This window comes from Homarus americanus, unplaced genomic scaffold, assembly GCF_018991925.1.
Source record: "Homarus americanus isolate GMGI-L3 unplaced genomic scaffold, GMGI_Hamer_2.0 scaffold46197, whole genome shotgun sequence".
NCBI classification, from domain to species: Eukaryota; Metazoa; Arthropoda; class Malacostraca; order Decapoda; family Nephropidae; genus Homarus; species Homarus americanus.
Window position 1 is genome coordinate 4,646,359 of NW_024723050.1, and position 24,876 is coordinate 4,671,234.

Genomic DNA, 24,876 nt, shown 5'->3' on the forward strand with positions numbered 1-24,876 from the left:
CTTATGTTTCTTATGGTAAAGGTGGAAGAGACAGTTACTCCTAGAAATAACTTTATGGAATTGAACCAAAATTTCTGAAGATATTATTCGCATGATACTGAACATGAAATTGGAAGCAAGAATGCACAGAACCTATTAGAACCTGGCCTAACCTTACGTAATGTACCTAACCTTACCGAACTTCATAACCTGTGCATTGTCGTTTAGATTTTCATACTATTATTCAAATAACATCTCTAGAAAAAATGAACAAATTCAATCCAATATAAAATAATAAATCGTATTAAACATGCACGATGAGATTATCGTTCATTTCTTGACAAGTAAACAAAGACCATGGATGCTCCCATATAGCAGACAATGTGAATCAATGCATGATTGCCACGGGAGATCTGATGGTGCCATAATTACCGGTATGGTAAATATTTTAGTTATTCGCCTACAAAGGACGTAGAGATGTAAAATTACTGCCATATTTTCAGTGTTCACTGTGTTTTTACCCCGTAATTTCCCTCTCCTATCATGCCCTGCCCACTAACAAGTAATTTATGAAGGATATGCTAAAAAGAACAAAATACTACAACTTTGTTGCTTCGATTTTCATTACTCTCTATCATCCAATTAACATGTGAAAATTTGTGCATTCCATGTAGTCCTTTTGGTGCTAACCATCTCCTCCACCTTTACCGAAATAACATATGGAATTGAATCAAAATTTCTGGAGATATTATTTGAATGATACTAAACACAAAAATGGAAGTGAGAATGCACAGAACCTAGCAGAAAATGACTTAATCAATGAAAACTTACGTAACTGCCTAGCTAGGGGCCTTCGCTCCTTGGACCCCCGGCATATTATGCAGAAAGAACTTACTTTGATATAGGGTAGCAATGAAAGCAACTATCTTGAAGCAGCGTCATGTAATATTACATTATTGTGGACATAAGAGTGCGATCATTTCTTGCACTGAAACATTTCTTCTTCAATGTCAGTTCTCTGCTGCATTTTGAACACTTGGAAGTCATGCCAAGTAGTCAGTTGTTGTTAGATGAACTCTTGGAGACGCTCTTCTTCTTCCACAAGCACAGATAACTTGTGATATGATACCTAACTCACCGTGATAAGGACGCCATTAAAAAACAATACTGTGAGGCTTCTCCCTCAGTCCTCCCCCTTGAGGTAGAACATTGAGTAGCTATACGAACATACAGTTCACTTAGAATCCAATGCAACTTGAAAGATATTGGAAATGAATCAAAACCCATAATATGGGTTTCGATTTCAACAATATGATGCTCATCATTTATAAAATGAATGGGTTAAAAAACCTATTGCGCAGAAATAAAATAATACTGTATATGGAATTTTCTCGTCATGACACATGACTCTAGATAGTGAAGTCTAAATAAAAGTCATTGAAGCCTATAATAAAGGTATTAAAATCCAAAATATTATGCTCCATCATTTATTGACAATTTAAGCGAGACTGGATTGAGAATTTATTTGTTTACACCTGGAGGACAGCATGCACAGGCCATAATTTTTGGCAGAATATTTATGGTAAAAATTAAATTTCTTCATGTACAAAGCTCATAGAGACTTGATATGTCATATGATCAGTCATTCTTCATGCTCTGCCCACTACAGCTGATATATGATTGTGTACATAGAGAAAAAGAAAAAAAAATACAGTATAGTATTATGAAAAAAAAAAAGTTGTCATATCGATTTTATTAGCTAATATCATCCAAAGTACTGTACAGTATAACTGCGGAAAGTATAAACAATACAATATATATTAATGTGTTCTGGTGCTAACCATCTCCACCTGTACAAAAAAATAGCAATCTACTCTACAGTAGTATAGCATTTTCAACCTTTTCTGACTTCATTTTTATTTTATTTAATTTTTTTTAGGTCCCTTTGTTTTTACTTTTGTCTTGTTGGGTTTGATTAGGTTTACATACCTGGGGATCCATGGGGGCTTGGGTAGGACGTTAGGTTAAATCATTCTGGTTAGGTTAGGTTAGACATGTATTCTCTACTGGTATTTGAGAGTTGTAAGCAGGTACACATTATGAACTGTGGGCGGGTGCACATCATGAACTGTGGGCAGGTGCACATCATGAACTGTGGGCAGGTGCACATCATGAACTGTGGGCAGGTGCACATCATGAACTGTGGGCAGGTGCATCATGAACTGTGGGCGGTGTACATCATGAACTGTGGCGGTGCACATCATGAACTGTGGTGCACATCATGAAGTGCACATCATGAACTGTGGGCGGTGCACATCGAAGGGTGCACATCATGAACTGTGCTGCACATCATGAACGGTGCATCATGAACTGTGGGCGGGTGCACATCATGAACTGTGGGCGGGGCACTGTGGGCGTGCACATGAACTGTGCATCATGAACGGGTGCACATCATGAACTGTGGGCGGGTGCACATCATGAACTGTGGGCGGGTGCACATCATAAACTGTGCGGTGTACATCATGAACTGTGGGCGGGTGCACATCATGAACTGTGGGAGGGAGGAACGGCAGGTGCACATCATGAACTGTGGGCGGTGCACATCATGAACTGTGGGCGGGTGCACATCATGAACTGTGGGCAACATGAACTGTGGGCAGGTGCACATCATGAACTGTGGGCGGGTGCACATCCTGAACTGTGGGCAGGTGCACATCATGAACTGTGGGCAGGTGCACATCTTGAACTGTGGGCAGGTGTACATCATGAACTGTGGGCAGGTGCACATCATGAACTGTGGGCGGGTGCACATCATGAACTGTGGGCAGGTGCACATCATGAACTGTGGGCAGGTGCACATCATGAACTGTGTACACATCATGAACTGTGGGCAGGCACACATGAACTGTGGGCAGTGCACATCATGAACTGTGGCAGGTGCACATCATGAACTGTGGGCAGGTGCACATCATGAACTGTGGGCAGGTACACATCATGAACTGTGGGCAGGTGCACATCTTGAACTGTGGGCAGATGCACATCATGAACTGTGGGCAGGTGCACATCATAAACTGTGGGCAGGTGCACATCATGAACTGTGGGCGGGTGCACATCATGAACTGTGGGCAGGTGCACATCATGAACTTTAGGCAGGTACACATCATGAACTGTGGGCAGGTACACATCATGAACTGTGGGCAGGTACACATCATGAACTGTGGGCAGGTGCACATCTTGAACTGGGCAGGCAGGTGCACACATGAACTGTGGGCGGTGCACACCATGAACTGTGGGCGGTACACATCATGAACTGTGGGCGGGTGCACATCATGAACTGTGGGCAGGTACACATCATCAACTGTGGTCAGGTGCACATCATCAACTGTGGGCAGGTGCACATCATGAACTGTGGGCAGGTGCACATCATGAACTGTGGTCAGGAGCATATCTTGAACTGTGGGCAGGTGCACATCATGAACTTTGGGCAGGTACACATCATGAACTGTGGGCAGGTGCACATCATGAACTGTGGGCAGGTGCACATCATGAACTGTGGGCAGGTGCACATCATGAACTGAGCAAACAAATAACCATTTCCCTACTATATGCCAGACGCTCCCCCAGCTTGACACAACCACTCACCCTGCTTACCTACCAGCCCCCCTTCCCACTGACTTAGTAGAAGAATTTCAAGTAGCAAAACGCCTGGACAAACTGAAATTGAAATGCTCTACCACCCCCATTCACTTACCAATGAAACTCTTCAAGGAGTTCTCCCCGGAGCTTGCTAAACCCCTATGCTCCATCATCAATGCTTCTCTCAGTCAAGCCAGATGCCCAGCTGACTGGAAGACCTCTTATATATCACCAGTGCCCAAGTCAACCAGCCCACAATCCTTAAATCAACTACGACCTATTGCAATCACCCCAATACCCAGCCTAATCTGTTAAAGTTTTGTGTTCGACTGGGCTTATGCTGATATTGCAGGAGTCGTAGACCCTCAGCAATTTGGCAACATGAAAACTTCCTCCACCACTCACTGTCTTGTCAGCTTTCTCGATTACATATACCGCCATCTCGAGAAACGAAAAACGTCTATAGCTGTCGCCTTCATTGATTTCACTAAAGCCTTCGACCTAGTCGACCACAATATAATCATCAACAAAGCTATTGACCTCGGGCTTCGGAGAAGTCTTATACCATGGCTTACAAACTTCCTCAGTGACCGACGCCAAGCTGTACGCTTCCGAGGGGCTGTCTCCACCTGTGGCGTCACCCCAAGGCACCAAGATGGGACCACTCTGCTTCCTTATGCTCATCAATGATGCCCTAAGAGAAACCCCTACTCGCTGGAAATATGTCGACGACTCCACCATTGGGATCAGCGTCAACAATTCTGCTCCCAACTATACCGCCCTTCAGGATTTATTGAACAGTCTCCAAAACTGGGCCACCAACAACCATGTCACCATCAACCATACCAAGACCATAGTTATGCACATCAACTTCTCCTCCGACATTGTCCCACCTCCTTCCATTACTCTAGGTCCGAACACACTCCAGGTTGTAGATTCCACGAAGCTCCTCGGCGTCACCATAGACAACAAACTAAATTGGAAACCACATGTCAGTGAAGTTGTCAAATCCTCCAGTTTCCGTTCCACCTCTCCCCACTCAAGTCCGAGTTCCTGCACCGAGCTCCTCAGTGTTTACACAACATTCATACTTCCCAAGCTCACCTATGCCTCCCCCACCTGGCCTTCCTCCCTAAATGCCACACAACGTAAACACCTAGAAAAAGTGCAAAAGAGGGCATGCAAGATTATTCTCTCCCCTTCCTACTCCACATATCAAGAAGCGCTCAACACACTGACCCTTTCGACTCTCACTGACCATCACCACGACCTCATCTGCAAATTTGGTAAGAAGCTTCTACACCATCCTCGACACCGGCTCCTACTACCACCTGAGATCCCTAGCCCGAGAATTGTTCGACACCACAACCGCATCCAGCCCATACGTGCACGAACTGATCGCTATAAGAACAGCCCAGTCCCAACCATTGTAAAAATTATCAATAACTTGTAATAGACCAGTGTATTCACTCCCAGTAAACACTACTCCTTGCACTGTCACTATGTTGAAATGCCCTGTAGTTTGAGCTTTTCCCCATCTAGTTATTATATAGCTTATTTATATCACTTATGTTACTTGTATCTTATTTTTAATTCGAAACCCATTCCCCAAATATGTAACTGTATATTTTCAGCCTTCTGGCTGCCAAGCTTTTTCAATAAACCGTTAATTATTATTATTATTATTATGAACTGTGGGCAGGTGCACTTTATGAACTGTGGGCAGGTGCACATCATGAACTGTGGGCAGGTACACATCATGAACTGTGGGCAGGTGCACATCATGAACTGTGGGCAGGTAAACATCATGAACTGTGGGTGGGTGCACATCATGAACTGTGGGCAGGTGCACATCATGAACTATGGCACACATCATGAACTGTGGGCAGGTGCACATCATGAACTGTGGGCAGGTGCACATCATGAACTGTGGGCAGGTGCATATGAACTGTGGGCAGGTGCACATCATGAACTGTGGGCAGGTGCACATCATGAACTGTGGGCAGGTGCACATCATGAACTGTGGGCAGGTGCACATCATGAACTGTTGGCAGGTACACATCATGCACATCATGAACTGTGGGCGGGTGCACATCATGAACTGTGGGCGGTGCACATCATGAACTGTGGGTGCGCATCATGAACTGTGGGCGGGTGCACATCATGAACTGTGGGCAGTGCACAAGACTGTGGGCAGTGCACATCATGAACTGTGCGGGTGCACATCATGAACTGTGGGCGGTGCACATCATGAACTGTGGGCAGGTGCACATCATGAACTGTGGGCGACTGTGCACATCATGAACTGTGGGCGGTGCACATCATGAACTGTGGGCGGGTGCACATCATGAACTGTGGGCGGGTGCACATCATGAACTGTGGTGCACATCATGAACTGTTGGGGTGGGCGGTGCACATCATGAACTGTGGGCAGGTGCACATCATGAACTTTGGGCGGGTGCACATCGTGCACATCATGAACTGTGGGCGGGTGCACATCATGAACTGTGGGCGGGTGCACATGAACTGTGGGCGGGTGCACATCATGAAGGTGCATCATGAACTGTGGGCGGGTGCACATCATGAACTGTGGGCGGGTGCACATCATGAACTGTGGGCGGGTGCACATCATGAACTGTGGGCAGGTGCACATCATGAACTGTGGGCGGGTGCACATCACGAACTCTGGGCGGGTGCACATCATGAACTGAAAAGTACATTTCTTCTTTAACAATAAAGGTTGATACAGTAGGTAAAAGTGGATATCATAAATATAAACCAATAGGAAAATAGAAATAATTTATTATTTAAATTCTTCTGAAACCCTCTATTCATATTGAGTTATGGAGGATGAATAATATTAAAAGAATGTATATTTCTTTTTTTTTCTAGGAAAGTATGGAGCTTGACTGCTTGTGACAAACCTAACAAAATGATGAAGCAAACATTTTTGAGAGGCACGTTCCTCCTTTTTGGTCTCCTGTTCCATCTTTTGTCACAATCCTTGGTTTGCTGTAGTACCTCATTGGATGACTCACTACTTAAAGAACTTAGACAACGATGTCCATTAGCAGATCCACACATCCATGAAGATACTGTACTATCTGGAGCTAAAGATGCAGGTAAGGGGCTAATAACTCAATGCAGTGATATTCCCGTTAGCCGGAACAACTGGTGCAGAGCGCTTCTGGGAATGAGAGATTTCTGGGTAACGAGACGACTATCTCAAAGCCAGAAAAAATCCCTCGTCCCCGGAATTTTCTGGGTAGTGGAAAAATGTTCTTGGATGTTCCAGAATGAGGCATTATTTCATCTCTCACAGCTGGAAAAAAATCCCTCATCCCCAGAATTTTCCAGGTAACGGAAAAATTTTCTCAGAAGTTCCAGAAATTGCGCATTACATCTCTCTTGATCCGGAAAAATATCCCCCATCCCTGGAATTTTCTGAGTACATACTGGGAAAATTTTCTCAGAATTTTCCAGAAAATGTGTCCCTTGGAGAATTGTTCCCAAAGCCCAAAATTATTGGGTCACGTTACTAACCTGACTTGATGCAACGTCAGGTCACCCAGTGTTAGGTGAGGATTAGTTGTTCTTATGACCTGAATATGTCTTTAATGACATTATTTTGTACCTATGAGGTATATACAGTACCTTGTACTATACTGTATTGTATATGAAAGGTACATGTATTAATAAGCTCAGATTATTATAGGAACATATCTGTACTAATTAATGAAAAACAAATAAATATTATTGTACTGTACGTTTCACGAATGAATCAGTACTTAAGACAAACAGTGAGGGGAGGAGGATAGTGCGGTCACTTTTACCCCCCAATGGTTCCTTCAACCTCTTACTGGTTCACAATGAGAGATTAACCTTATAAAATGCCATTGACTTGACTTACAAGAATATAATTTGTATTGTTGAAATTCTTGTAAGATAGTGATTAATTTGAGTATAAACATCCCTTATTTCGCACACACACACACACACATGTGCACACACACACACACTTGTCAACCACTAGCGGACAAGACGTGCCCTGAAGGCGCTCCCAGTTTGAGCAGCCAGGCTGAGTCTGTTTGCCCCCCCCTCCTGCTACATCCCAACGCCCTACCAGCTTTACTACACCAGGATTTATTCAGCAAAACATTCAAGTGATCCGTGAATGATTGACTACCAAACAGTGTTCCTATAGTGCACTCCAAGGAAAAGCACAAAAACACAGCAGTGTAATACTGAGTGTGGCTGGATCTGACCTAACCTGACCTGACCTCACGGCTTCACCTGACCTAACCTGAAGGATGGAGCACACCTGCATTGCCCCAAGCTACTATCCTGGCCACGTGGCCACACACTTGCCCAACCGCATCCAGCCCATACGAGCACGAACTGGTTGTTATAAGAACAGCCCAGTCCCAACCATGTTACTTGTATATCATTTGTAAATCAAGAGACCCATTCCCCAATTATGTAATTGTATATTTTCAGCCTTCCGGTTGCCATGTTCTTTCAATAAACCGTTAATTATTATTATTATATTATTATTATTATTATTATTATTATTATTATTATTATTATTATTATTATTACCACACACACACACACACACACACACACACACACACACGAGAATTAAGACAACAAGCATCCAGTGAGGGTCTTGTTGTGTGACTGTATGGAGGTGAATTAAAAAATCAGTGTTGAGGAGCTTATATTGCTTGGCAACACTGGTGTATGTTACCACTCCATCTCTCTAATCACCCACACCATTCTGCTTTGTATTGTAATGTTGAAGGGATACAACTTTGCTCATTTATACTTATACTTATCACAATCTCTCTAAAAATACTTTAGGTTTCGTGTTTATTCAAGACAGTTTCAGGTCATGAGACCCACTAATCCCCCGGCCAAGAAAGGGTGACCTGACATTCCATCAGTAGGTCAGTAATATGAGACCACTAATCCCACACCCTACCTCCACCTAACATTGCTTCAGGTCAGGTACATGAGACCCACTAATCCCCCACAGCTCCATGGGAGTGGAACATACCAGTCTTTGTAATAACACACCTCTTCATTCACGCCCATATCATGTAGATTTTAAATTTTCAAATATATTTATTTTACAAAACTTTTACATAAACTATTCTGGATTATTATTGTAAAGAAATGAAGTTTATGACTTAATTAGAACTGCATTTACGAACTCCTGTAGTTTGGACTCAAAGAAAACATTCCAGCACCCAGAAACATTCTGGGGAAGTGGGCTAGTGTCTGTGTGTGCATGATGTCTAGTTTAGACACTCGGAAACTTTTCCCAGTAACCGGAAAAGATTCCGGGGATAAGGAATTTTTCCGGGTTTGAGGAAGTTGTCTGGTTAGCTGGAAATCTCTCATCCCTGGAAGTGCTCTGCACCAATTTTTCCGGCTAATGGGGATATCACTGTACTGTACTGGGGAAAGTTTTGAGAGTCTAAACTACACATCTTGCACGGATAGACACAGAACTGTATTTATTTATACAAGCACCGCTAGACATACAATATACCATATTGTAAATATGCAAAATATGCTACTGTACACTGTATATACTGTGCTCACCAGTAGATGCTGTCATCATGAGGAGCTGATGCAGGCAGGCCAAATGGTGATATGATGATACAGGATAGCCTGCTTTGTCCTGTACCATCTTATGACAGCTGATGCTAACTGTCATTGTCCTCTCACTCTTTGAGGAAAGAGAGGCAAATTAGGAGTGACAAAAGATTTCTATTGCCGACAAAGTGTTGGGTTGAGGTGATGCACATGATGATGACAATGTATGTGGTGGTTGTGATGGTAAAGGTGGGGTGGGGTGGGGCCAGAAACACTCACCACTAGTACTAGGCAAGCTGTCATAGAAGACAACACTAGGACACCTGGGTACTGGAGCAGGGACCTTGGGAAAATAGTCCTCTTCTGCTTTTCATCAAAATCAACTGCTCTCATCTTCCAAAGGTTCTGGTTAAAGGGTAGGAATTGGGGGATATCAGTGGTGACCATAAAATTCAGGAGGATATCCAGGTGTCCTCACCTCTCTGAGACTGATGGAGTGCACTTTACAGAACCTACAGTGTGTTAGTGAGATCTGGCTTCTTCACTCCAAATAATGCTTTAGTCTCACATTGATCATCCACTCCAGAACCTTACAAAAATGCTTGAGGTCAGGGAAATCGGTCAAAAGCTCAGTGAGAGAGTGGTCCTTCATGGGCTTCCTGGGTCTAAGGCTTCGGTTATGTCGAGGAAAGCCATGTACAGGTCACGATGCTGTTCTCTGCACTTTTCCTCTATCTGACGGGCAGCAAAGATCATGTCAGTGGTGCCACGTAATGGTCTAAAGCAACATTTAGATTCTGGGAGGAAGTTTTCCGAGAATGCATTGGCGGATGGCAAAGTCAACTCCATAGATGCAGTTTCTCTCTGCAGCAGGCTTACCCTTCCATAAGAAAGTATAGCCAGACCTCCATTCTGTGAGTTGACCCTCGTTTGGGAGCCGGGACTCACTAATGGCTGCTATGGCCGGTTCATCTTTCAGGATGCTCATTTGTGCCAGTATCCAGAAGGGTCCTGACATTCCATGCAGTGACCATAAGAGGTTGTATAGTTTGTTTTTGTTTGGATCTGTGATTTTGGTTGTGTTTTTGACCGCATAAGGATGACCTTACTGGGTACAATTGCCCAGTCAGGTTGTTTTTTTAGGCAGGCTATGTTTAAGGCACCTTTTCTAGCCCCCTCCCCATGTGGGGTGAACAGAGTGGCTCCTCGAAAGGGCTGCTCAGTCGCACAGACAGAACCGGTTTGCACTGCTGCCTAGATCCCAGTGCAGAAACGACCATCTTATCTGTGCCGCTCATGTGCAAAGTTGTGACTAGAGACTCCCGGCAGTCATCTCTGCCTGTCCCTGTTGCCACTCGTCCGTCGCCATAGGACTTTTGGGGGTATCGAGGTTTTGATGATGATGAGTGGTATGATGAGCTGGACGATGGCTGCGCATGAGTTGTTTTATGTGGTGAGGCAGGAGCGCAAGCTGCAACCACACATCCTTTGAGACCGAGGGGTATCTGCTCAGACCACTCAAAGTTCTTTAGACCCATAGGATCAAGGTCCCATGGGTGACAGGCTTCTGCTGTTGTTGCATTTTGGTAGGAACTATGAATGAACCGGTGATACTGAGGAAGGGGTACTTGACAGGAGCCTTCACCCAATTAGCCCCTCAATGATCCCCAAGGCCTAGATGATCCTGTGGGCTGAGCCTTTGGAGGGGGGTGTTGGGTCCCCATGGGCATATTGTGGCCTGGGAGAATTTGTGGAACACTGTAGGCTGTTTTGTTGGTCATTGCAAATGCAGTATGCATTTTGGGGTACTGGTACAATAATTCTCATCTGGAAATCTGGGCCTGGCAACACTGCCCTTAATGCAAAGTCGACATAACATCAAAATGGTCATATCCATTGGGTGCATGCCCATGGGTCATCCGAGAGCTTGCGATTTAAGGAGTAGTTTGAAGGGTGGAGGGGCCTCTAAAATGCTAGGGCCAGCTCTGAATACAAAGCACCTCAAACAAAGTGTTTTCCTGTTGAATCACAGATCTAAGTTAAGCTGCCAAAATATACTTCTCAAAAATGATTGCTATGGTCATTAGCCTCACTCAACTAGAGGTACACTATTACAGTTTCAGTACTTATAGCAATGTCCATTTCCTCAATTTTGGAAAAGGATTTCTGGGCTGCTGCAGAAACATCCATCTCCTGATATATTTGGATTTGGGATGGAATAGGTGACATGTGTGGTGTTTGGAATACTTAATGTAGTAACTTCCTAGTTACTAGTAGCTTTAACTTCATAAATAATTTGTCAATTGTGCTGGGTGCACTGTCTGTCTGATCAGTTTCCTCCTCTTTCCATGGTTTTTCATGCTAATACAGTGTAATTCACGAGTTTGCACCAGAGGACATCGTGAATTACAGTTAGATTGATTTAAATAATTAGTTAGATTCTGGAGGCCATAAAATATGCATAAGCTATTCCAAAACTGCCTTAATAAACACTGAATATTGTACATAATACATAAAAAATACTGTAAAAAAATATTGTAGAGAAAAGTAGTTCTGTTACATAACAACTCCTTCCCTTTTCATACTCATCCTCTGGGTGATACTAATACAGTAACACAGGCATGGGAGTGAAGTGGTGAGGCCTGGTTGGTCAACTGCTCATACTATGTACACAAATCACTGGGAATTTAATACGATGCAATAACTCATCTGGTGTTGAATGATAATTTTTTTCAGGAAAATACTGTAAGTAATTTTACACCAATATTTTACAAACCTTGCACCAAATGAACCAAAATAATATGGGAATTTGGGTGAGATTTTATAATGTTGTATTAAGGTGTGACAAGCGCTCTGGATTTTTTATTATATTTTATTTTTTATTTATTTATTTATTTTTTTACAGGGATTTGTCTACCTTGGGCACAGGTCAACGACCTGGGGGCAAAAGAAAAAATAAATACATTGAACCATAAATAAATACTGAAATTAAAAAATAAAACAAATCAGGAGTGAGAAATGATAAACAGTACTGTATACGTGTATGTTATTTTGTCAAAAGAGAAACAATTGAGACCTTTAATTGTATGTAAATGATGCAGAAAGTCTGTCAGATCAACAACCTGGGACTTGGTCAAAAATTTTGTGATGCCATATAGCAGCAGGGTCTACCATTAGACAACATGCTGTATTATGCTTCCAATATCTTCATAGACCTCCCCGTTTGATAGCTGCCTGCTACCTACTACCTATGAAAGGAAGCTCAGTCCACCACCCAACTCCCACTCTTCATTTTTTTTTTTTTTTATAGTTTTATATTATATTTTCTTTATTTCTTAGTCACATTACAAAATTGAAATTGTATTTCCAGAACTTTTATGGTTTCTTATGTAAAATACTGTGGCAGTTGGCACATAATGAATATTTGACTGCAAAAAATGGAGTACAGGTAATAGAGATACCCGTGAATTTTAATACTTGAATTTGTATTTTGCAAGTTATCACAACTCCACTGTACCATATGTCATGGGGTATCTGTGAACTTTTTAGATCATGATTGGGGGATTAATTTTGAAATGTCTTTTTTGGGATAAATTTAACTTGATAGAACAAGTTCCCCTCCTATTCCCTGAGATATAGAACAATAGTGGCTGGGTCAAGCATGATGGTGCCCTCATGACTGGTTGATTGTGGGAAGAAAAAATCTGTCAGGGTGACTATGATGATAGTCCCTCCTTCTTCTCGTCTCAATTGGTACCATGGATATCTTTAGGGGACCATTTTCCAACTGGAAAGAGATAGACTAGGTATGGTTGAAATGATAGCCACATTTTACTATTATCATTATACTTATCAAGCATAACAGCTTGGCTCTGTCATGTTGAGTCCATATAATATCATGGGATATCTGCTCACAATTTGTATTGAAAATGGATTTCCTGATCAATCTCCCATTCTGCTGTAGTTAATACAACCTAATTGTTTTATATTTGTTATTCCAGGAAAATATGAGGTGATAACTCATGCAACCAACTTGACAGCATGTGTCCATGCTTGCTGTAACAGTAGCAAGTGCCATGTGGCACTCTTGCATAAAGAAAATTGTGTTACTGTGGAGTGCTTTAATGCTGAAGTGTGTCAGCTGACTGCAGGTTTTGGGTCATCACTTGTGGTGGTGAGGAATGTAGACAGCAGGAACCTGGAAGGTGATGCACAGATGATAGCACAACCTAGGTATGTTTATTTACTGTATTTCTTTTGTAATGAGACTTTTACCGTATGTTATGACTTTTATTATTTTTAGTGTAAGCCAAGTCATGGTAAACAAAGGTGTAGAGCTAAGTTAAATCTTCCTGAAGGTGAGATGTTCTCTTTGGGGTTATCCAGGTGGATACAATCAGAATCTTGCAGAGTGCAGTATAGATCACTTAAATGTTAGACATGTTGCAAATATTGTAGGTTACCATTGAAGACATCATTGAGAAGCACAGATAAATTTCTCTCATATTAACCTTCAAGGCTCTCAAATGAGATTTATTCCTGATGTCAGTGATATTGACACATCTGAAAAGCCTTTACTTCTGCAGCTTTGCATTTTGTAACTGTCCTCCACCAGATAGTTCTCTTAGCAGTGCTTGCCTTATATGGTTTATAATGGTATTTAACCACACACTTGTATGATAGCCAAGCTGATCTTTTAATGCCCTAGGTTGGAAACCCTTGGATCGAGGGTGCATAAAGGAAAAAAAAACTTCTTTTTTTGGACTCGCTGCAGGAAAATAAAATTAAAAAAATATCCAAACATACTTTAATTAAACCTACAGGTGTTCATACAAAAATATAACCCTTTTGAGTAGTTTCACACAAAAATAAAGACTAGGATCCTCTGGATATATAAATAGCACCATAAGGTAAAGGAAATTACTGTCTCTAGAATGAATGGCTCCCTGTCCCCGCTGCAAAAATGTCGGCAACTTTAAAACTACCCACAGACATTCTTGGTACATCCATGGTGCCTTCAGCGAATAACCAAGAATCGCGAAGTAAAAATCCGCAAACTTGGGGGGGGGGGGGCCTGTACAAATAACTCGTCCGTCGGTTAGTCCTATATATTAAACTATTATTATTATTATTATTATAATTATTATTATTATTATAATTATTATTATTATTATTATTATTATTATTATTATTATTATTATTATTATTATTATTATTATTATTATTACAGCTCCTCCCCGACTTACGACGGGGTTAGGGACCCAAATCCAGGTCGTAAGTCAAAATGGTCGTAAGTCGGAAATGCTTAAATAATACATAGAAAATCGAAAATGGGTGTCTCTTTTTCTTCTCAGCACCACAAAACACTCACTTTTAAGCTTGCCAGCCATTTTAAAGTGAATTACAAACGAAAATTTTGTCTGTGTACCGACTTTGGGACTCGAAAATACGTAATTTTACCAAATTGTGGTATGACTGAGGTAGGTCGTGAGTGCGGGTGGACGTAAGTCAAGTAGGTCGTAAGTCAAGTACTGTAGGTCGTAAGTCGGGGAGGAGCTGTATTATTATTACAGAAGGATTTTTATTACCATACAGTATTATTATTACAGAAGGTCCTTGTTTTTTCATACAAGAACTTATGAGCCATCAACCATAGACAGTGTGGGCGGGTCAGTTGCTTCTCTGTAACAAAGCGTGTTCGGCACTCGGGCCTTCGATGTTGAGCGGCGGGGATTGGATAGTGATTGCATAAGAGCATCAAGATCGTCTTAGTGATGTGAAAGTGTAAATCGATATAGGATTTTTAATGCTAGATGCGATTGTATTTTTTTGAAACTCAATTTCCACCAAGTTGGAGGTACAGCCAAGGTCACGAGGCCGATAACCACAAAGTCACTGCTTTGTGTCAAAGTTTTTATTTTATTTTATTTTTTACGGAGTTGTGGTCACGGCTGTGATAAAGGCCAACCAGGAAGTGTAGTACAGGTTGTACCTCTCTAGTCCGGCAACCTCGGGACCTGACCGGTGCCGGACCATGGAAATTCACCCTTTTCCTGGATAGATAGTGACTTGTGCTTATGCCTGGAAGCACTAGCACCACTCTCTCTGCGTCATGGTCTCTTTGAAGACATATTGAAGGGTTAAATGTCGTATAGTAGCTTCTCAAATTTCGCGAGTTTTTAATTCTTAACGTATTTTATTGGAACACAAAAAAATAAATAAATAAAAATTTTGACGGCGGAAACTTGAATTTCGACGGGTTTGAACGGCCCGCCAACGTGCAGACGACGTGCATAATCGTGTAAACAGCGTCATTTCTCTTATGTACAAAAGATTCATTGTTGTTTATTACTGAATGTCTTTTTTATTGAATTAATGTTTGTGTGCAAAATGAGCAATACAATTCATTTATAATACGTAGAATATTAAAACACACGAGGAAATGACACAGCATTGTTTTCGTTGATTACAAAACCAGTGACTGACTGGTTCTACATATAAAACTGAAGAAAATAAGACCTTGGTTGTAGCTGTAGTAAAATTAATATGGTTGTTTTAAGTAATGTTATTTAATGTTAATAAATGGAACAATAGAAGTAGCTAACGATAATGGTAAAGAAAAAGAGAGATCGCATATGTAAGTGCGCATGCGCACACGTGAAAACATATCGTCATTACTTTACATAAGAATATGAAAGCAACACTTATTTACTGTTCATATATATTTTAATTAATGTTTCTGAATTTGTTTTTATTGAATCAATGTACGTGTGTGCAAAATTAACAATACAATTTATTAATAATACGTGGAATATTAGAGGAGACGAGACGGCTGCCGGCATTGTTTATGTTAAAGCTTACAAAACCAGTGACTGATTGGTTCTACATATAAAACTGAAGAAAATAAGACCCTGAGTTTAGCTGTAGTAAAATTAATGTAAAAAATGAATATGGTTGCTTGAAGTACCTGTAATGTTATTTAATGTTAATAAATGGAACAATATAAGTAGCTAACCATTAATGGTAAAAAAAAAAGTGAGACTGCTCGTATGTAAGTGCGCACATGTGAAAATATATCGTCATTACTCTACATAAGAATATGAAAGCAACACTTATTTACTGCTCATATATATTGAAGGGTTAAATGTTGTACTCTGTATAGACAAGCAGAGAGAGAGAGAGCAGCCGAACTGCCGGATGTAAACAAACCTTAATTTCCCGCGGCTTTTTTTTTTTAAGGGGATTAGCCCACCCGGGAATAGGTCACTGACCCACATTAGGGCCTGAGGGGCAAAAATTTAATACTCCTGTAATAATAATAATTCAGATAAGTAAAAAAAAAAGAAAAAAAAAGAAGCTGCCTATCTACCTATTGGACAAACTAAAATCGTTCCGGACCACGGGAGTTTCCGGACCACAGAATGCCGGACTAGAGAGGTACAACCTGTACTATTACATTTTCACCCCCTAGGCCCCGATGTGGGTCAGTGACCTGTGCCCGGGTGGGCTGTTACCCAAAACCAAAACAAAAACAAAAACAAAAAATAAAATTGCTCCACAAAAAAACATTCTGTTTTCAGAGCTTTTCGGTTTTTGGAATTTCGGATAAAGGGTTGTCAACCTGTATATATATATATATATATATATATATATATATATATATATATATATATATATATATATATATATATATATATATATATATATATATATATATGTATATATATATATATATATATATATATGTACAGTCATGCACCGTTTAACGTCCGACAGAACAATGTCCGATTGCATATACGTCCGTGGGCACCCCCCCCCCAAAGAGAGAGAGAAAAAAATAAGTGACGCCTGCTGGACCACCACTCCACGACCCCCTGACGAAGACACGATGATCCTCCCCATACTGGTTAGATATTATGTGTTAAAGGAATATGCTTCCTTACTTAGGCTTTTTTAAGCATTTGCCTACAGGTGAAATGTTAACCTACATCTATTGAGGATAAAATCTTTCACCTACAAATTGACAATAACACATTTGCTGTAATCAGACATATCTAGTTGCCTCAACAATTGCAACCCCAGTTGCAATTGGGGTTGCAATTTCAAATTCTGTGTCATTTAAGGAATAACGAAGTCTCAGGTGCACTGCACTCTTAAGATTAAGAGAAAACGGACTCAGGCATCCTTAAGCGAGAGAAAACGGACTCCTATGATGGAGGACACAAGCACTCACACACCACTTATACTGACAGACTTGACACTCACTTACTTGACAAGTTTTACCAACCATTACGTTATCTAGTGAATTTAGTCAATATTGTACAGTACAAGTACACTGCAATACAGTGGTCCTTCGGTTAACAATGGAACAAACCTGTACTGTACATGTACTAAATGATTACGGTACTGCAATTGTTATGTCTATTGCAAATATAGATTGTTTATACAGGTATTCAAATAAATCACTATCTTACAAGAATCCCAGCAATGTAAGTTATATTCACCCAGGTCGTTTGGGTGGCAAATTATGAGAAGAGCTTAGTCACTCTTAAGTAATGATAAATAAACAGTAGGCCTTCAGCGCCAACTGTCACATCTTATCTCAAATAAATAAACAAACACCAGACACTCTGTCACCTCACCTCTTCCCCCACGCTCTCTGGCCTGGCTCCCTCCCTCCTTGTGTTCCCAGACAAAAGATTGGTGATAACTTTATTCTTAAAGGTGTTTATTTTATATAATATCTCAGACTAAAGTTAGGAGATTATAATTTGCATTGCTGGAATCCTTGCAAGACAGCCAATAATTTGAATATAAATGTCATATATTTTGCTCAAGATATAAAAGTGTAGTACATTAGTGTACAAAACTGTAGTACATATTATAATACAGTATAAAGTATTTCAACTGTAATTTTGGGTAGATTTACTTAAATTTCTTCATTTATTTTCATCCATTTACATACACACCATACTAAAAGAAACGCAAAAGAAATAAATGACCTTAGTGCAAAGCTGGAGTGCACATGTACTAATTTGATTACGGTACTAAAATTGTTATGTCTAGTGCAAATTATAGCATGTTTATGTTCAAATTAATCAGTATCTTACAAGAATCCCAGCAATGTAAATTATATTCACCCAGGTCATTTCACTGGCTTTTTATAAGAGAGAAGCTTAGTCACCTAGGAACTGATAAATATACACACGTTAGACCTGGGCCTGTGCCAACTGTCAAACCGCTCCCCTCCCCCCACGCCCCCTCGCTCGCTCGCTCCCTCCCTCCCTCACCCCCATCTGCCAAGCGTTGCTGGAATCCTTGTAAAACAGTGAATAATTTTAATATAAATGTCATGTATTTTGCACAAGAGGTAAAAATTAATCACCTGTATCACATTACAGTAGTGATTTAAGAGTAAAAGTGTATATGTACGTATATAGTATTCCACATACACGTAAGTATAAATACAAAGTTTATGTGATGACCGGACAACGTCCATTTCGGTTAACGTCACGTTTCCAAGAACGTATCTAGGACGTTAACTGGCGCATGACTGTATAAGAAAATACTAGCTAAAATAAAAAATAAATCAAATCAACAAGCTTGGCTATCCGTAAAGGGATTCTATTACTGCCCCAAAGAAAGTTTTATTTTATTTTTCTGTGTTTCTAAAGGACTGAGTGGGTGTATAAAATCCGTTATTTATAGCAAAATGCAGTGTACCTAGAGATAGCACATAAATACTGACAAACGCCGAAGTGAACGGAAAAGGAAAAAGAAGACCCCTCTAAAGGCAACAGGGCAGGTTTAAAGCCAGAGCAGAGGGCAGCTAAGTACTGTTCTTTATTTTCCCCTCTTTATTTTCAAATAGGTAGATCCATACACAGTCTGCACCCCCTCCCCCCCGCCACAACGACAACAACCATATGTGAATACTGCAGGGGGACGTCGGATATGGAGGATACAGGCCTGACCCTTACAGCGTTTAGGATATTGCTAAATTCCCTTAGGCATGAAGGCTGTTGCTGGTATTGCCCTGACTGTGTAGTCAAGATAAAAGAGGCGATTGCAAGCCATAAGGGAACGAGTTCTCTAGGTACAAAAATAGATGAAGCTGGAGCCCTGCTGGTTGCCAAACTGGAGCATTGCCCTGACTGTGTAGTCAAGGTGAAAGAGGCGATTGCAAGCCATAAGGGAACGGGTTCTCTCGGTACAAAAATAGATGAAGCTGGAGCCCTGCTGGTTGCCAAACCGGAGGGGGCGGAGAGTAATGCAGGATCAGAACAGGTTCTACAGCAGCTAGGGACTTTGAAGAAGTGTGTCGAAGAAATGAAAATTAACGGACCTACTGTTATGGGAGAGGAGGAACACCAGGAATGTTTCCAACGCAGGAACAATGTAATAGTTTTTGGAGTACCCGAGAGCCAGGCGGAGGGAACTGAGAGTAAGGTACCACACGATAAGATGCAGTTTCAAAATATTTGTACAGAGGTTCTGAAGATGCCATCAACCCCACAGGATGTGATGAGGCTGGGACAAAAGCAGGGGAATAAGCCTCGCCCCCTCAGGATCACACTAGGGAGTGAGGAGGAGAAATGGGGGGTTATTCGGCAGGCAAAAAACTTAGCAAGGAGTGAGCCATATCGGGGTGTGTGCATTCACCCAGATCGCACGGTAATGCAGAGGGAACAGCACAAGAAGCTCCTGCAGGACTTGAAGCAGAAGATGGAGGAGTCAAGGAGGAACAGGGATGGGTGTACATGGGCTATATTCAGGGGGAGGGTAGTGGAAGCAAGTGTGCCGACACAGGGCCAGGGGGCAGCAGTGCACCCTCCACCCGCTCTACCCCCCACCCGGGAGGTGGCACCAGCTCCGCCTACCAGACAGGAGGAGGCGAGCGCCGTGCAAACAATGACATTTCTAACCACACCCTGCAAAATACAGTGTACTTAGCAAATGCTGCAGCTTCTGAGAATGGGGGGGGGGGGTTACTAAGAGCAGAGACATTACCGAGAACAAATTCGGGTTTGAATGTCATGTACACTAATACTGACACGTTTCTTGATAAGAGAGAGGAGTTTGAAACACTACTGAAGGTACACCAACCAGATATTGTAGGAGTTGTAGAACTGTTGTACAAGAACAGGAGAATCGACCCAGAGGAATGAGTTCAGTATTGCTGGATATGACTCATTTACGAACCTTTCTCAAGAAACTTGCAAGAGGGGTGTGGTTATCTATGCGAGGCAAGACCTTAGAGCCAGCTAGGTGAGGATACAGGGAGAGGATGTTTATGAAGAGTCCAAGCGGTGTAAAATTAAATTAAAGGGAGGGGGGACTTATTGGCGGGTGTATCTACAGATCCCCAAACTGTGGCCCACTATATCAAAGGAACTTAAGAGCCTTAATAGACAACGCAGCAATGCTCAACCCTAGCCACCTCCTTATCATGGGGGACTTTAACTATGGCGACATTGACTATAGAAACGAGTTCACCCCAAATGACTTGAATAACCCTGCTACTCTTTTTGTAGAAACTCTAAGAGATAAGTTGCTGTTCCAACATGTTAGAGACCCGACACATTACAGAGGGGAGCAAACACCCAAGCCACTAGACCTCATCATAACAAACGAGGAGGGCATGGTGGCCAAACTGGAACACTTTGCTCCAGTTGGTACCAGTCACCATATAGTGTTGTCATTCAGGTTTAACTGTTTCCTAGTTCAGGATAAGGCCAGGCCAAGGTGCAAATATTATAAGGGAAATTACAACGAGATGAGGGAAGAGATGAGAGGTATCAACTGGCCTGAGTCATTAAGGCACAAGAACGCAGACACTACGCTGAATATCATAACTAGTAAAGTGACCCATTTGATCGATAAATATATACTCAAGACCAAACCCAGTGCCTCTAGGAATATGAGGGGATCCCTACACATGAACCACGCGGCGGTCGACAGAGTTAAGAAGAAAACCCAGAAATTCAAGACATGGGTTGGGTCAAATGATGAGCAGGACAGGAGGATGTATGCACAGCCAGCAACCAAGCAAAGATAGAGTGTAGAAGGGCTGAAAAGGGTTCCAGAGGCTGGTTGCAAGCGAGGTCAAGTCAATCCCAAAGGCGTTTTACCGCTATGCAAAGTCAAAATTAAAAACGCGAGTAGGTGTATCAGACCTGAGGCTTGAAGATGGTAGTTACACAGATTCTAACCAGGATAAAGCTGAGGCATTGAACAGCTTCTTTTCCTCAGTGTTCACAAGAGAGGATGCAATTGACCTTCCTGCGTTTTAGGACAGACGGTTCGATACAGCACTGACCCACATTGTGTTCACAAAAGAGGGTATTAGAGATAAATTGTCCAGGCTAAAGGTCCATAAGAGTCCCGGACCTGACATAGTGCATCCGAGAGTGCTAAGAGAGTTGTGCAACGAGCATGCCGAGCCCCTGAAGATCCTGTTTTGTAAATGCCTGGATGATCAAAAAGTCCCCAATGAATGGAAAGTGGCTTATGTGAGTCCTATCTTCAAGAAGGGCGATCGTCACTCCACGAACAACTATAGACCGGTGAGCCTGACGAGCATAATATGTGAAGTACTTGAGAGTATTATCAGAGATGCCGCAATGGAACATCTACTACGAAACAACCTTGTAAAGGATTGCCAACACTGTTTTATGCCGGGGCGCTCCTGCTGGGGCGAAACCCAACTGTCTTACTTCTATTTATTAAGAAAATATATTATATACAGTTCCAAGTGTATATCATCGTAACAGAATGGATATAGAATCCTTGGAAAGAATTCAGAGGAGAATGACAAGACTAATCCCGGACATTAGGAACCTTGAGTACAGAGACAGGTTAAAGCATATTAATTTGCACTCTCTCGAGAGACGTAGAGTGAGGGGCGATATGATAGAGGTGTATAAATGGAAGTCGGGCTGAGCAAAGGGGACATTACAAAGGTACCCAAACTATCCAACCAGGAACAAACTCGTAACAATGGTTTTAAATTAGACAAATTTAGATTTAGGCGCGAAATATGTAAACATTGGTTTGGAAATAGAGTAGTGGACGAGTGGAACAAGTTACCGAATATCATCATTAACTCGAATACGCTGGATAGCTTCAAACATACTGTAGGTTGGGTGGATATATGAGCAATAGGGGTTGGGTGTAAATGGGACTGCCCAGTATGGGCCAATAGGCCCGCTGCAGTTTCCTCCATTCGTATGTTCATATGTAACTTAATCACTGTAACTATGAGTGTTAAATGAGGACGGAGGCTATGTTAAATAGCTCTTCTAAAATGCGTCCTGTTGGGGTGAGGGGTTGAGTAAGAGTGCCTGCAGTAGCCGGCTTCCATGTGCTGACCTAGCATTCTTAGGGCCGCTCCTCAAGGAACTTACCCATCACGTAATGTGACCATGTCACCTCATAGCCACTGGAAAGTTATAAGGGGTGATATTATATAAACTTAATGTACTGCCCTGACATTTATATAAAAACTTAGGGGCTAATACATTGACCTGCTCAAAAATCATGCAGTCTTTGGGTCTTTTCAGTTTTCAGAGTTAAAGACAAAGGAGCCTTGACCTTAAATGAAATTTCCCCAACCAGACCTACTTGTTTTTGCTACAGTAGAACGTCGATATAACACGAGATACGTTCCAAGAGAGGTCGCTTTAAACCGAATTCGCACTAAATCGAAGTGTTGTTTTAGTGGAATAATTTATTTTGGTACTTAAGAGAAACACAAAATATTAAAAAGACTGAGAGTCTACCCACATGCACCTCAGCCCATCTCCTAGAATAAACAAAACATTGTATTTTGTAGTATTATGTTAAAACAAACACTCATAAATCAACACAGCTAAAATTGAGGGATTGTGAAATGGTTCGTTTACTGGCTGGGAAGATGGGGGGTGGAGAGGTGATATGTTTGACAATTGATGCCAAGGTCTAGTGCTTATTTATTTATCTCTCCTTAAGAGTGACTTTAAGTTTTTCTCTTATAAAATGTCACTGAACTGACATGTTCTAATTAATTTTATTACAAAGGGCTAAAATTTTTATCTCCTGTGCAAAATATATGACGTTTGAATTCAAATTATTCGCTGTCTTGCAAGGATTCTAGCAATGAAAATTACAATATATACTCCTAACTTTAGTCTGTGATATTATATAAGATAAAAACTGTAAGCCTATAACCACGCAACCCTGGCTGGGAAGATTGGGGGGGGGGATGACAGTGACATGTTTGACAGTTGGTGCCGAAGGTCTAGTGAAGTACCGTATATACTCGTGCATAGTTCGAGTTTTTAAGACCAAATATTTAGGCAAAAAATTGGGGGTCGACCTCTACATGGGTAATAGTTTTGTTAGGTTGAAAAATATTTACCAGTTACTGCCAGTAAACGATGGAAACGTAAAATATGTACCAATTAGTAATGAAAAGTTGTGCAGTTCCTTCAGCAGATGAAGCTCATCAACTTACAATAGGCTAAATTACCTTACAACGTGCTTACAGTAGTCTATGTTGAAGTTCTTAGCACAGGTTAACTTATTATATCATATACAGTCAACCCTCGCTTTACGCGGTCCCACATTCCGCGTTTCCACGTTAACGCGGTACCCTGCCGAAACCGGAATGCTCATATTCTGCGGTGCGTGTACCCCTTTACGCGGAGAGTGTCTGGCTCGACGCTATTTTAGATTCGCCCCTCCCGCCTGCTCCTGCCTCCGCCTCCGCCTGTGCAAGCCGCGTGTTAAGGTTGCGCAGTGCATGTCTCTGTTGCGTTATCAGTGACGTCATATGACGTATCGGACTGTGATTGGCCATGCATCCCTACCTCCTTCCGCTGCTAGCTGTAATTGGTTTAAAGTAATATGACGTGTCCACCCGGGGAGGGAGGGAGGTAGGGAAGACGACGCTTGACCTAGCCGCGGCAGTTTCATCCCTCCAGGCCACACTGTGTAATCGTGCGTCCATTGTTCTGTAAAATGGCTTCCGCCGGACCACCGCCCCCAGAGAGAAACCTTTCCTTACCTGGACCCAGCCGCCTTAAGCCAAAGAAGACACGACGTTCCTTAAGCTACGAAATTAAGTATAAGATCATACAAGAGTTGGAGAAAGGAACAAGACAGGTTGATCTTGCGCGCCAGCATGGTGTTAACGAGTCTACGATCAGGATAATTAAGAAGGATGCAGCCAAGATAAAGGAGCACATGAACATCACAAAGTCTACAGGTGCTTCTATGATCAAGTATTTCCACAACCAGGTGCTTCTCAAGACGGAAAAATTACTTGTGAGCTACTTGGTGCGTCAGGCGCGACGGAATGTGGCGGTGGACACGCGCTCTGTTAAGGAGTACGCACGTGAACTGTATGCTGCGGTGTCACGAAAGATGGGAATTACAGAGCCCAAACCCTTTAATGCTTCCTCTGGGTGGTTACAGAGGTTTAAGAAGAGGAACAAGATCACCAATATCAACATTGGTGGTGAAGAAGCTAGTGCTGACCGTGTTGCTGCTGGGGAATTTCCTCCGTTTTTACGTGAGATTATGGAGGAAGGACAGTACACCGACGACCAGGTGTTTAACATGGACGAATCTGGTCCTTTTTGGAAAAAGCTACCTTCCAAGACCTTCGTTGTGAAG

General features: G+C 41.9%; 1 protein-coding gene across 1 annotated transcript in view; it reads left to right on the forward strand.

The window, feature by feature from the left end:
• LOC121863295 (dyslexia-associated protein KIAA0319-like protein) overlaps positions 1–24,876 on the forward strand; it is a gene marked incomplete in the record, with an annotated part of 150,473 nt that overhangs the window by 2,538 nt on the left and 123,059 nt on the right. The window contains 2 exon segments of the mRNA XM_042361884.1: positions 6,508–6,737; positions 13,221–13,452. Of these exon segments, the coding sequence (XP_042217818.1) occupies positions 6,548–6,737; positions 13,221–13,452 (422 nt within the window).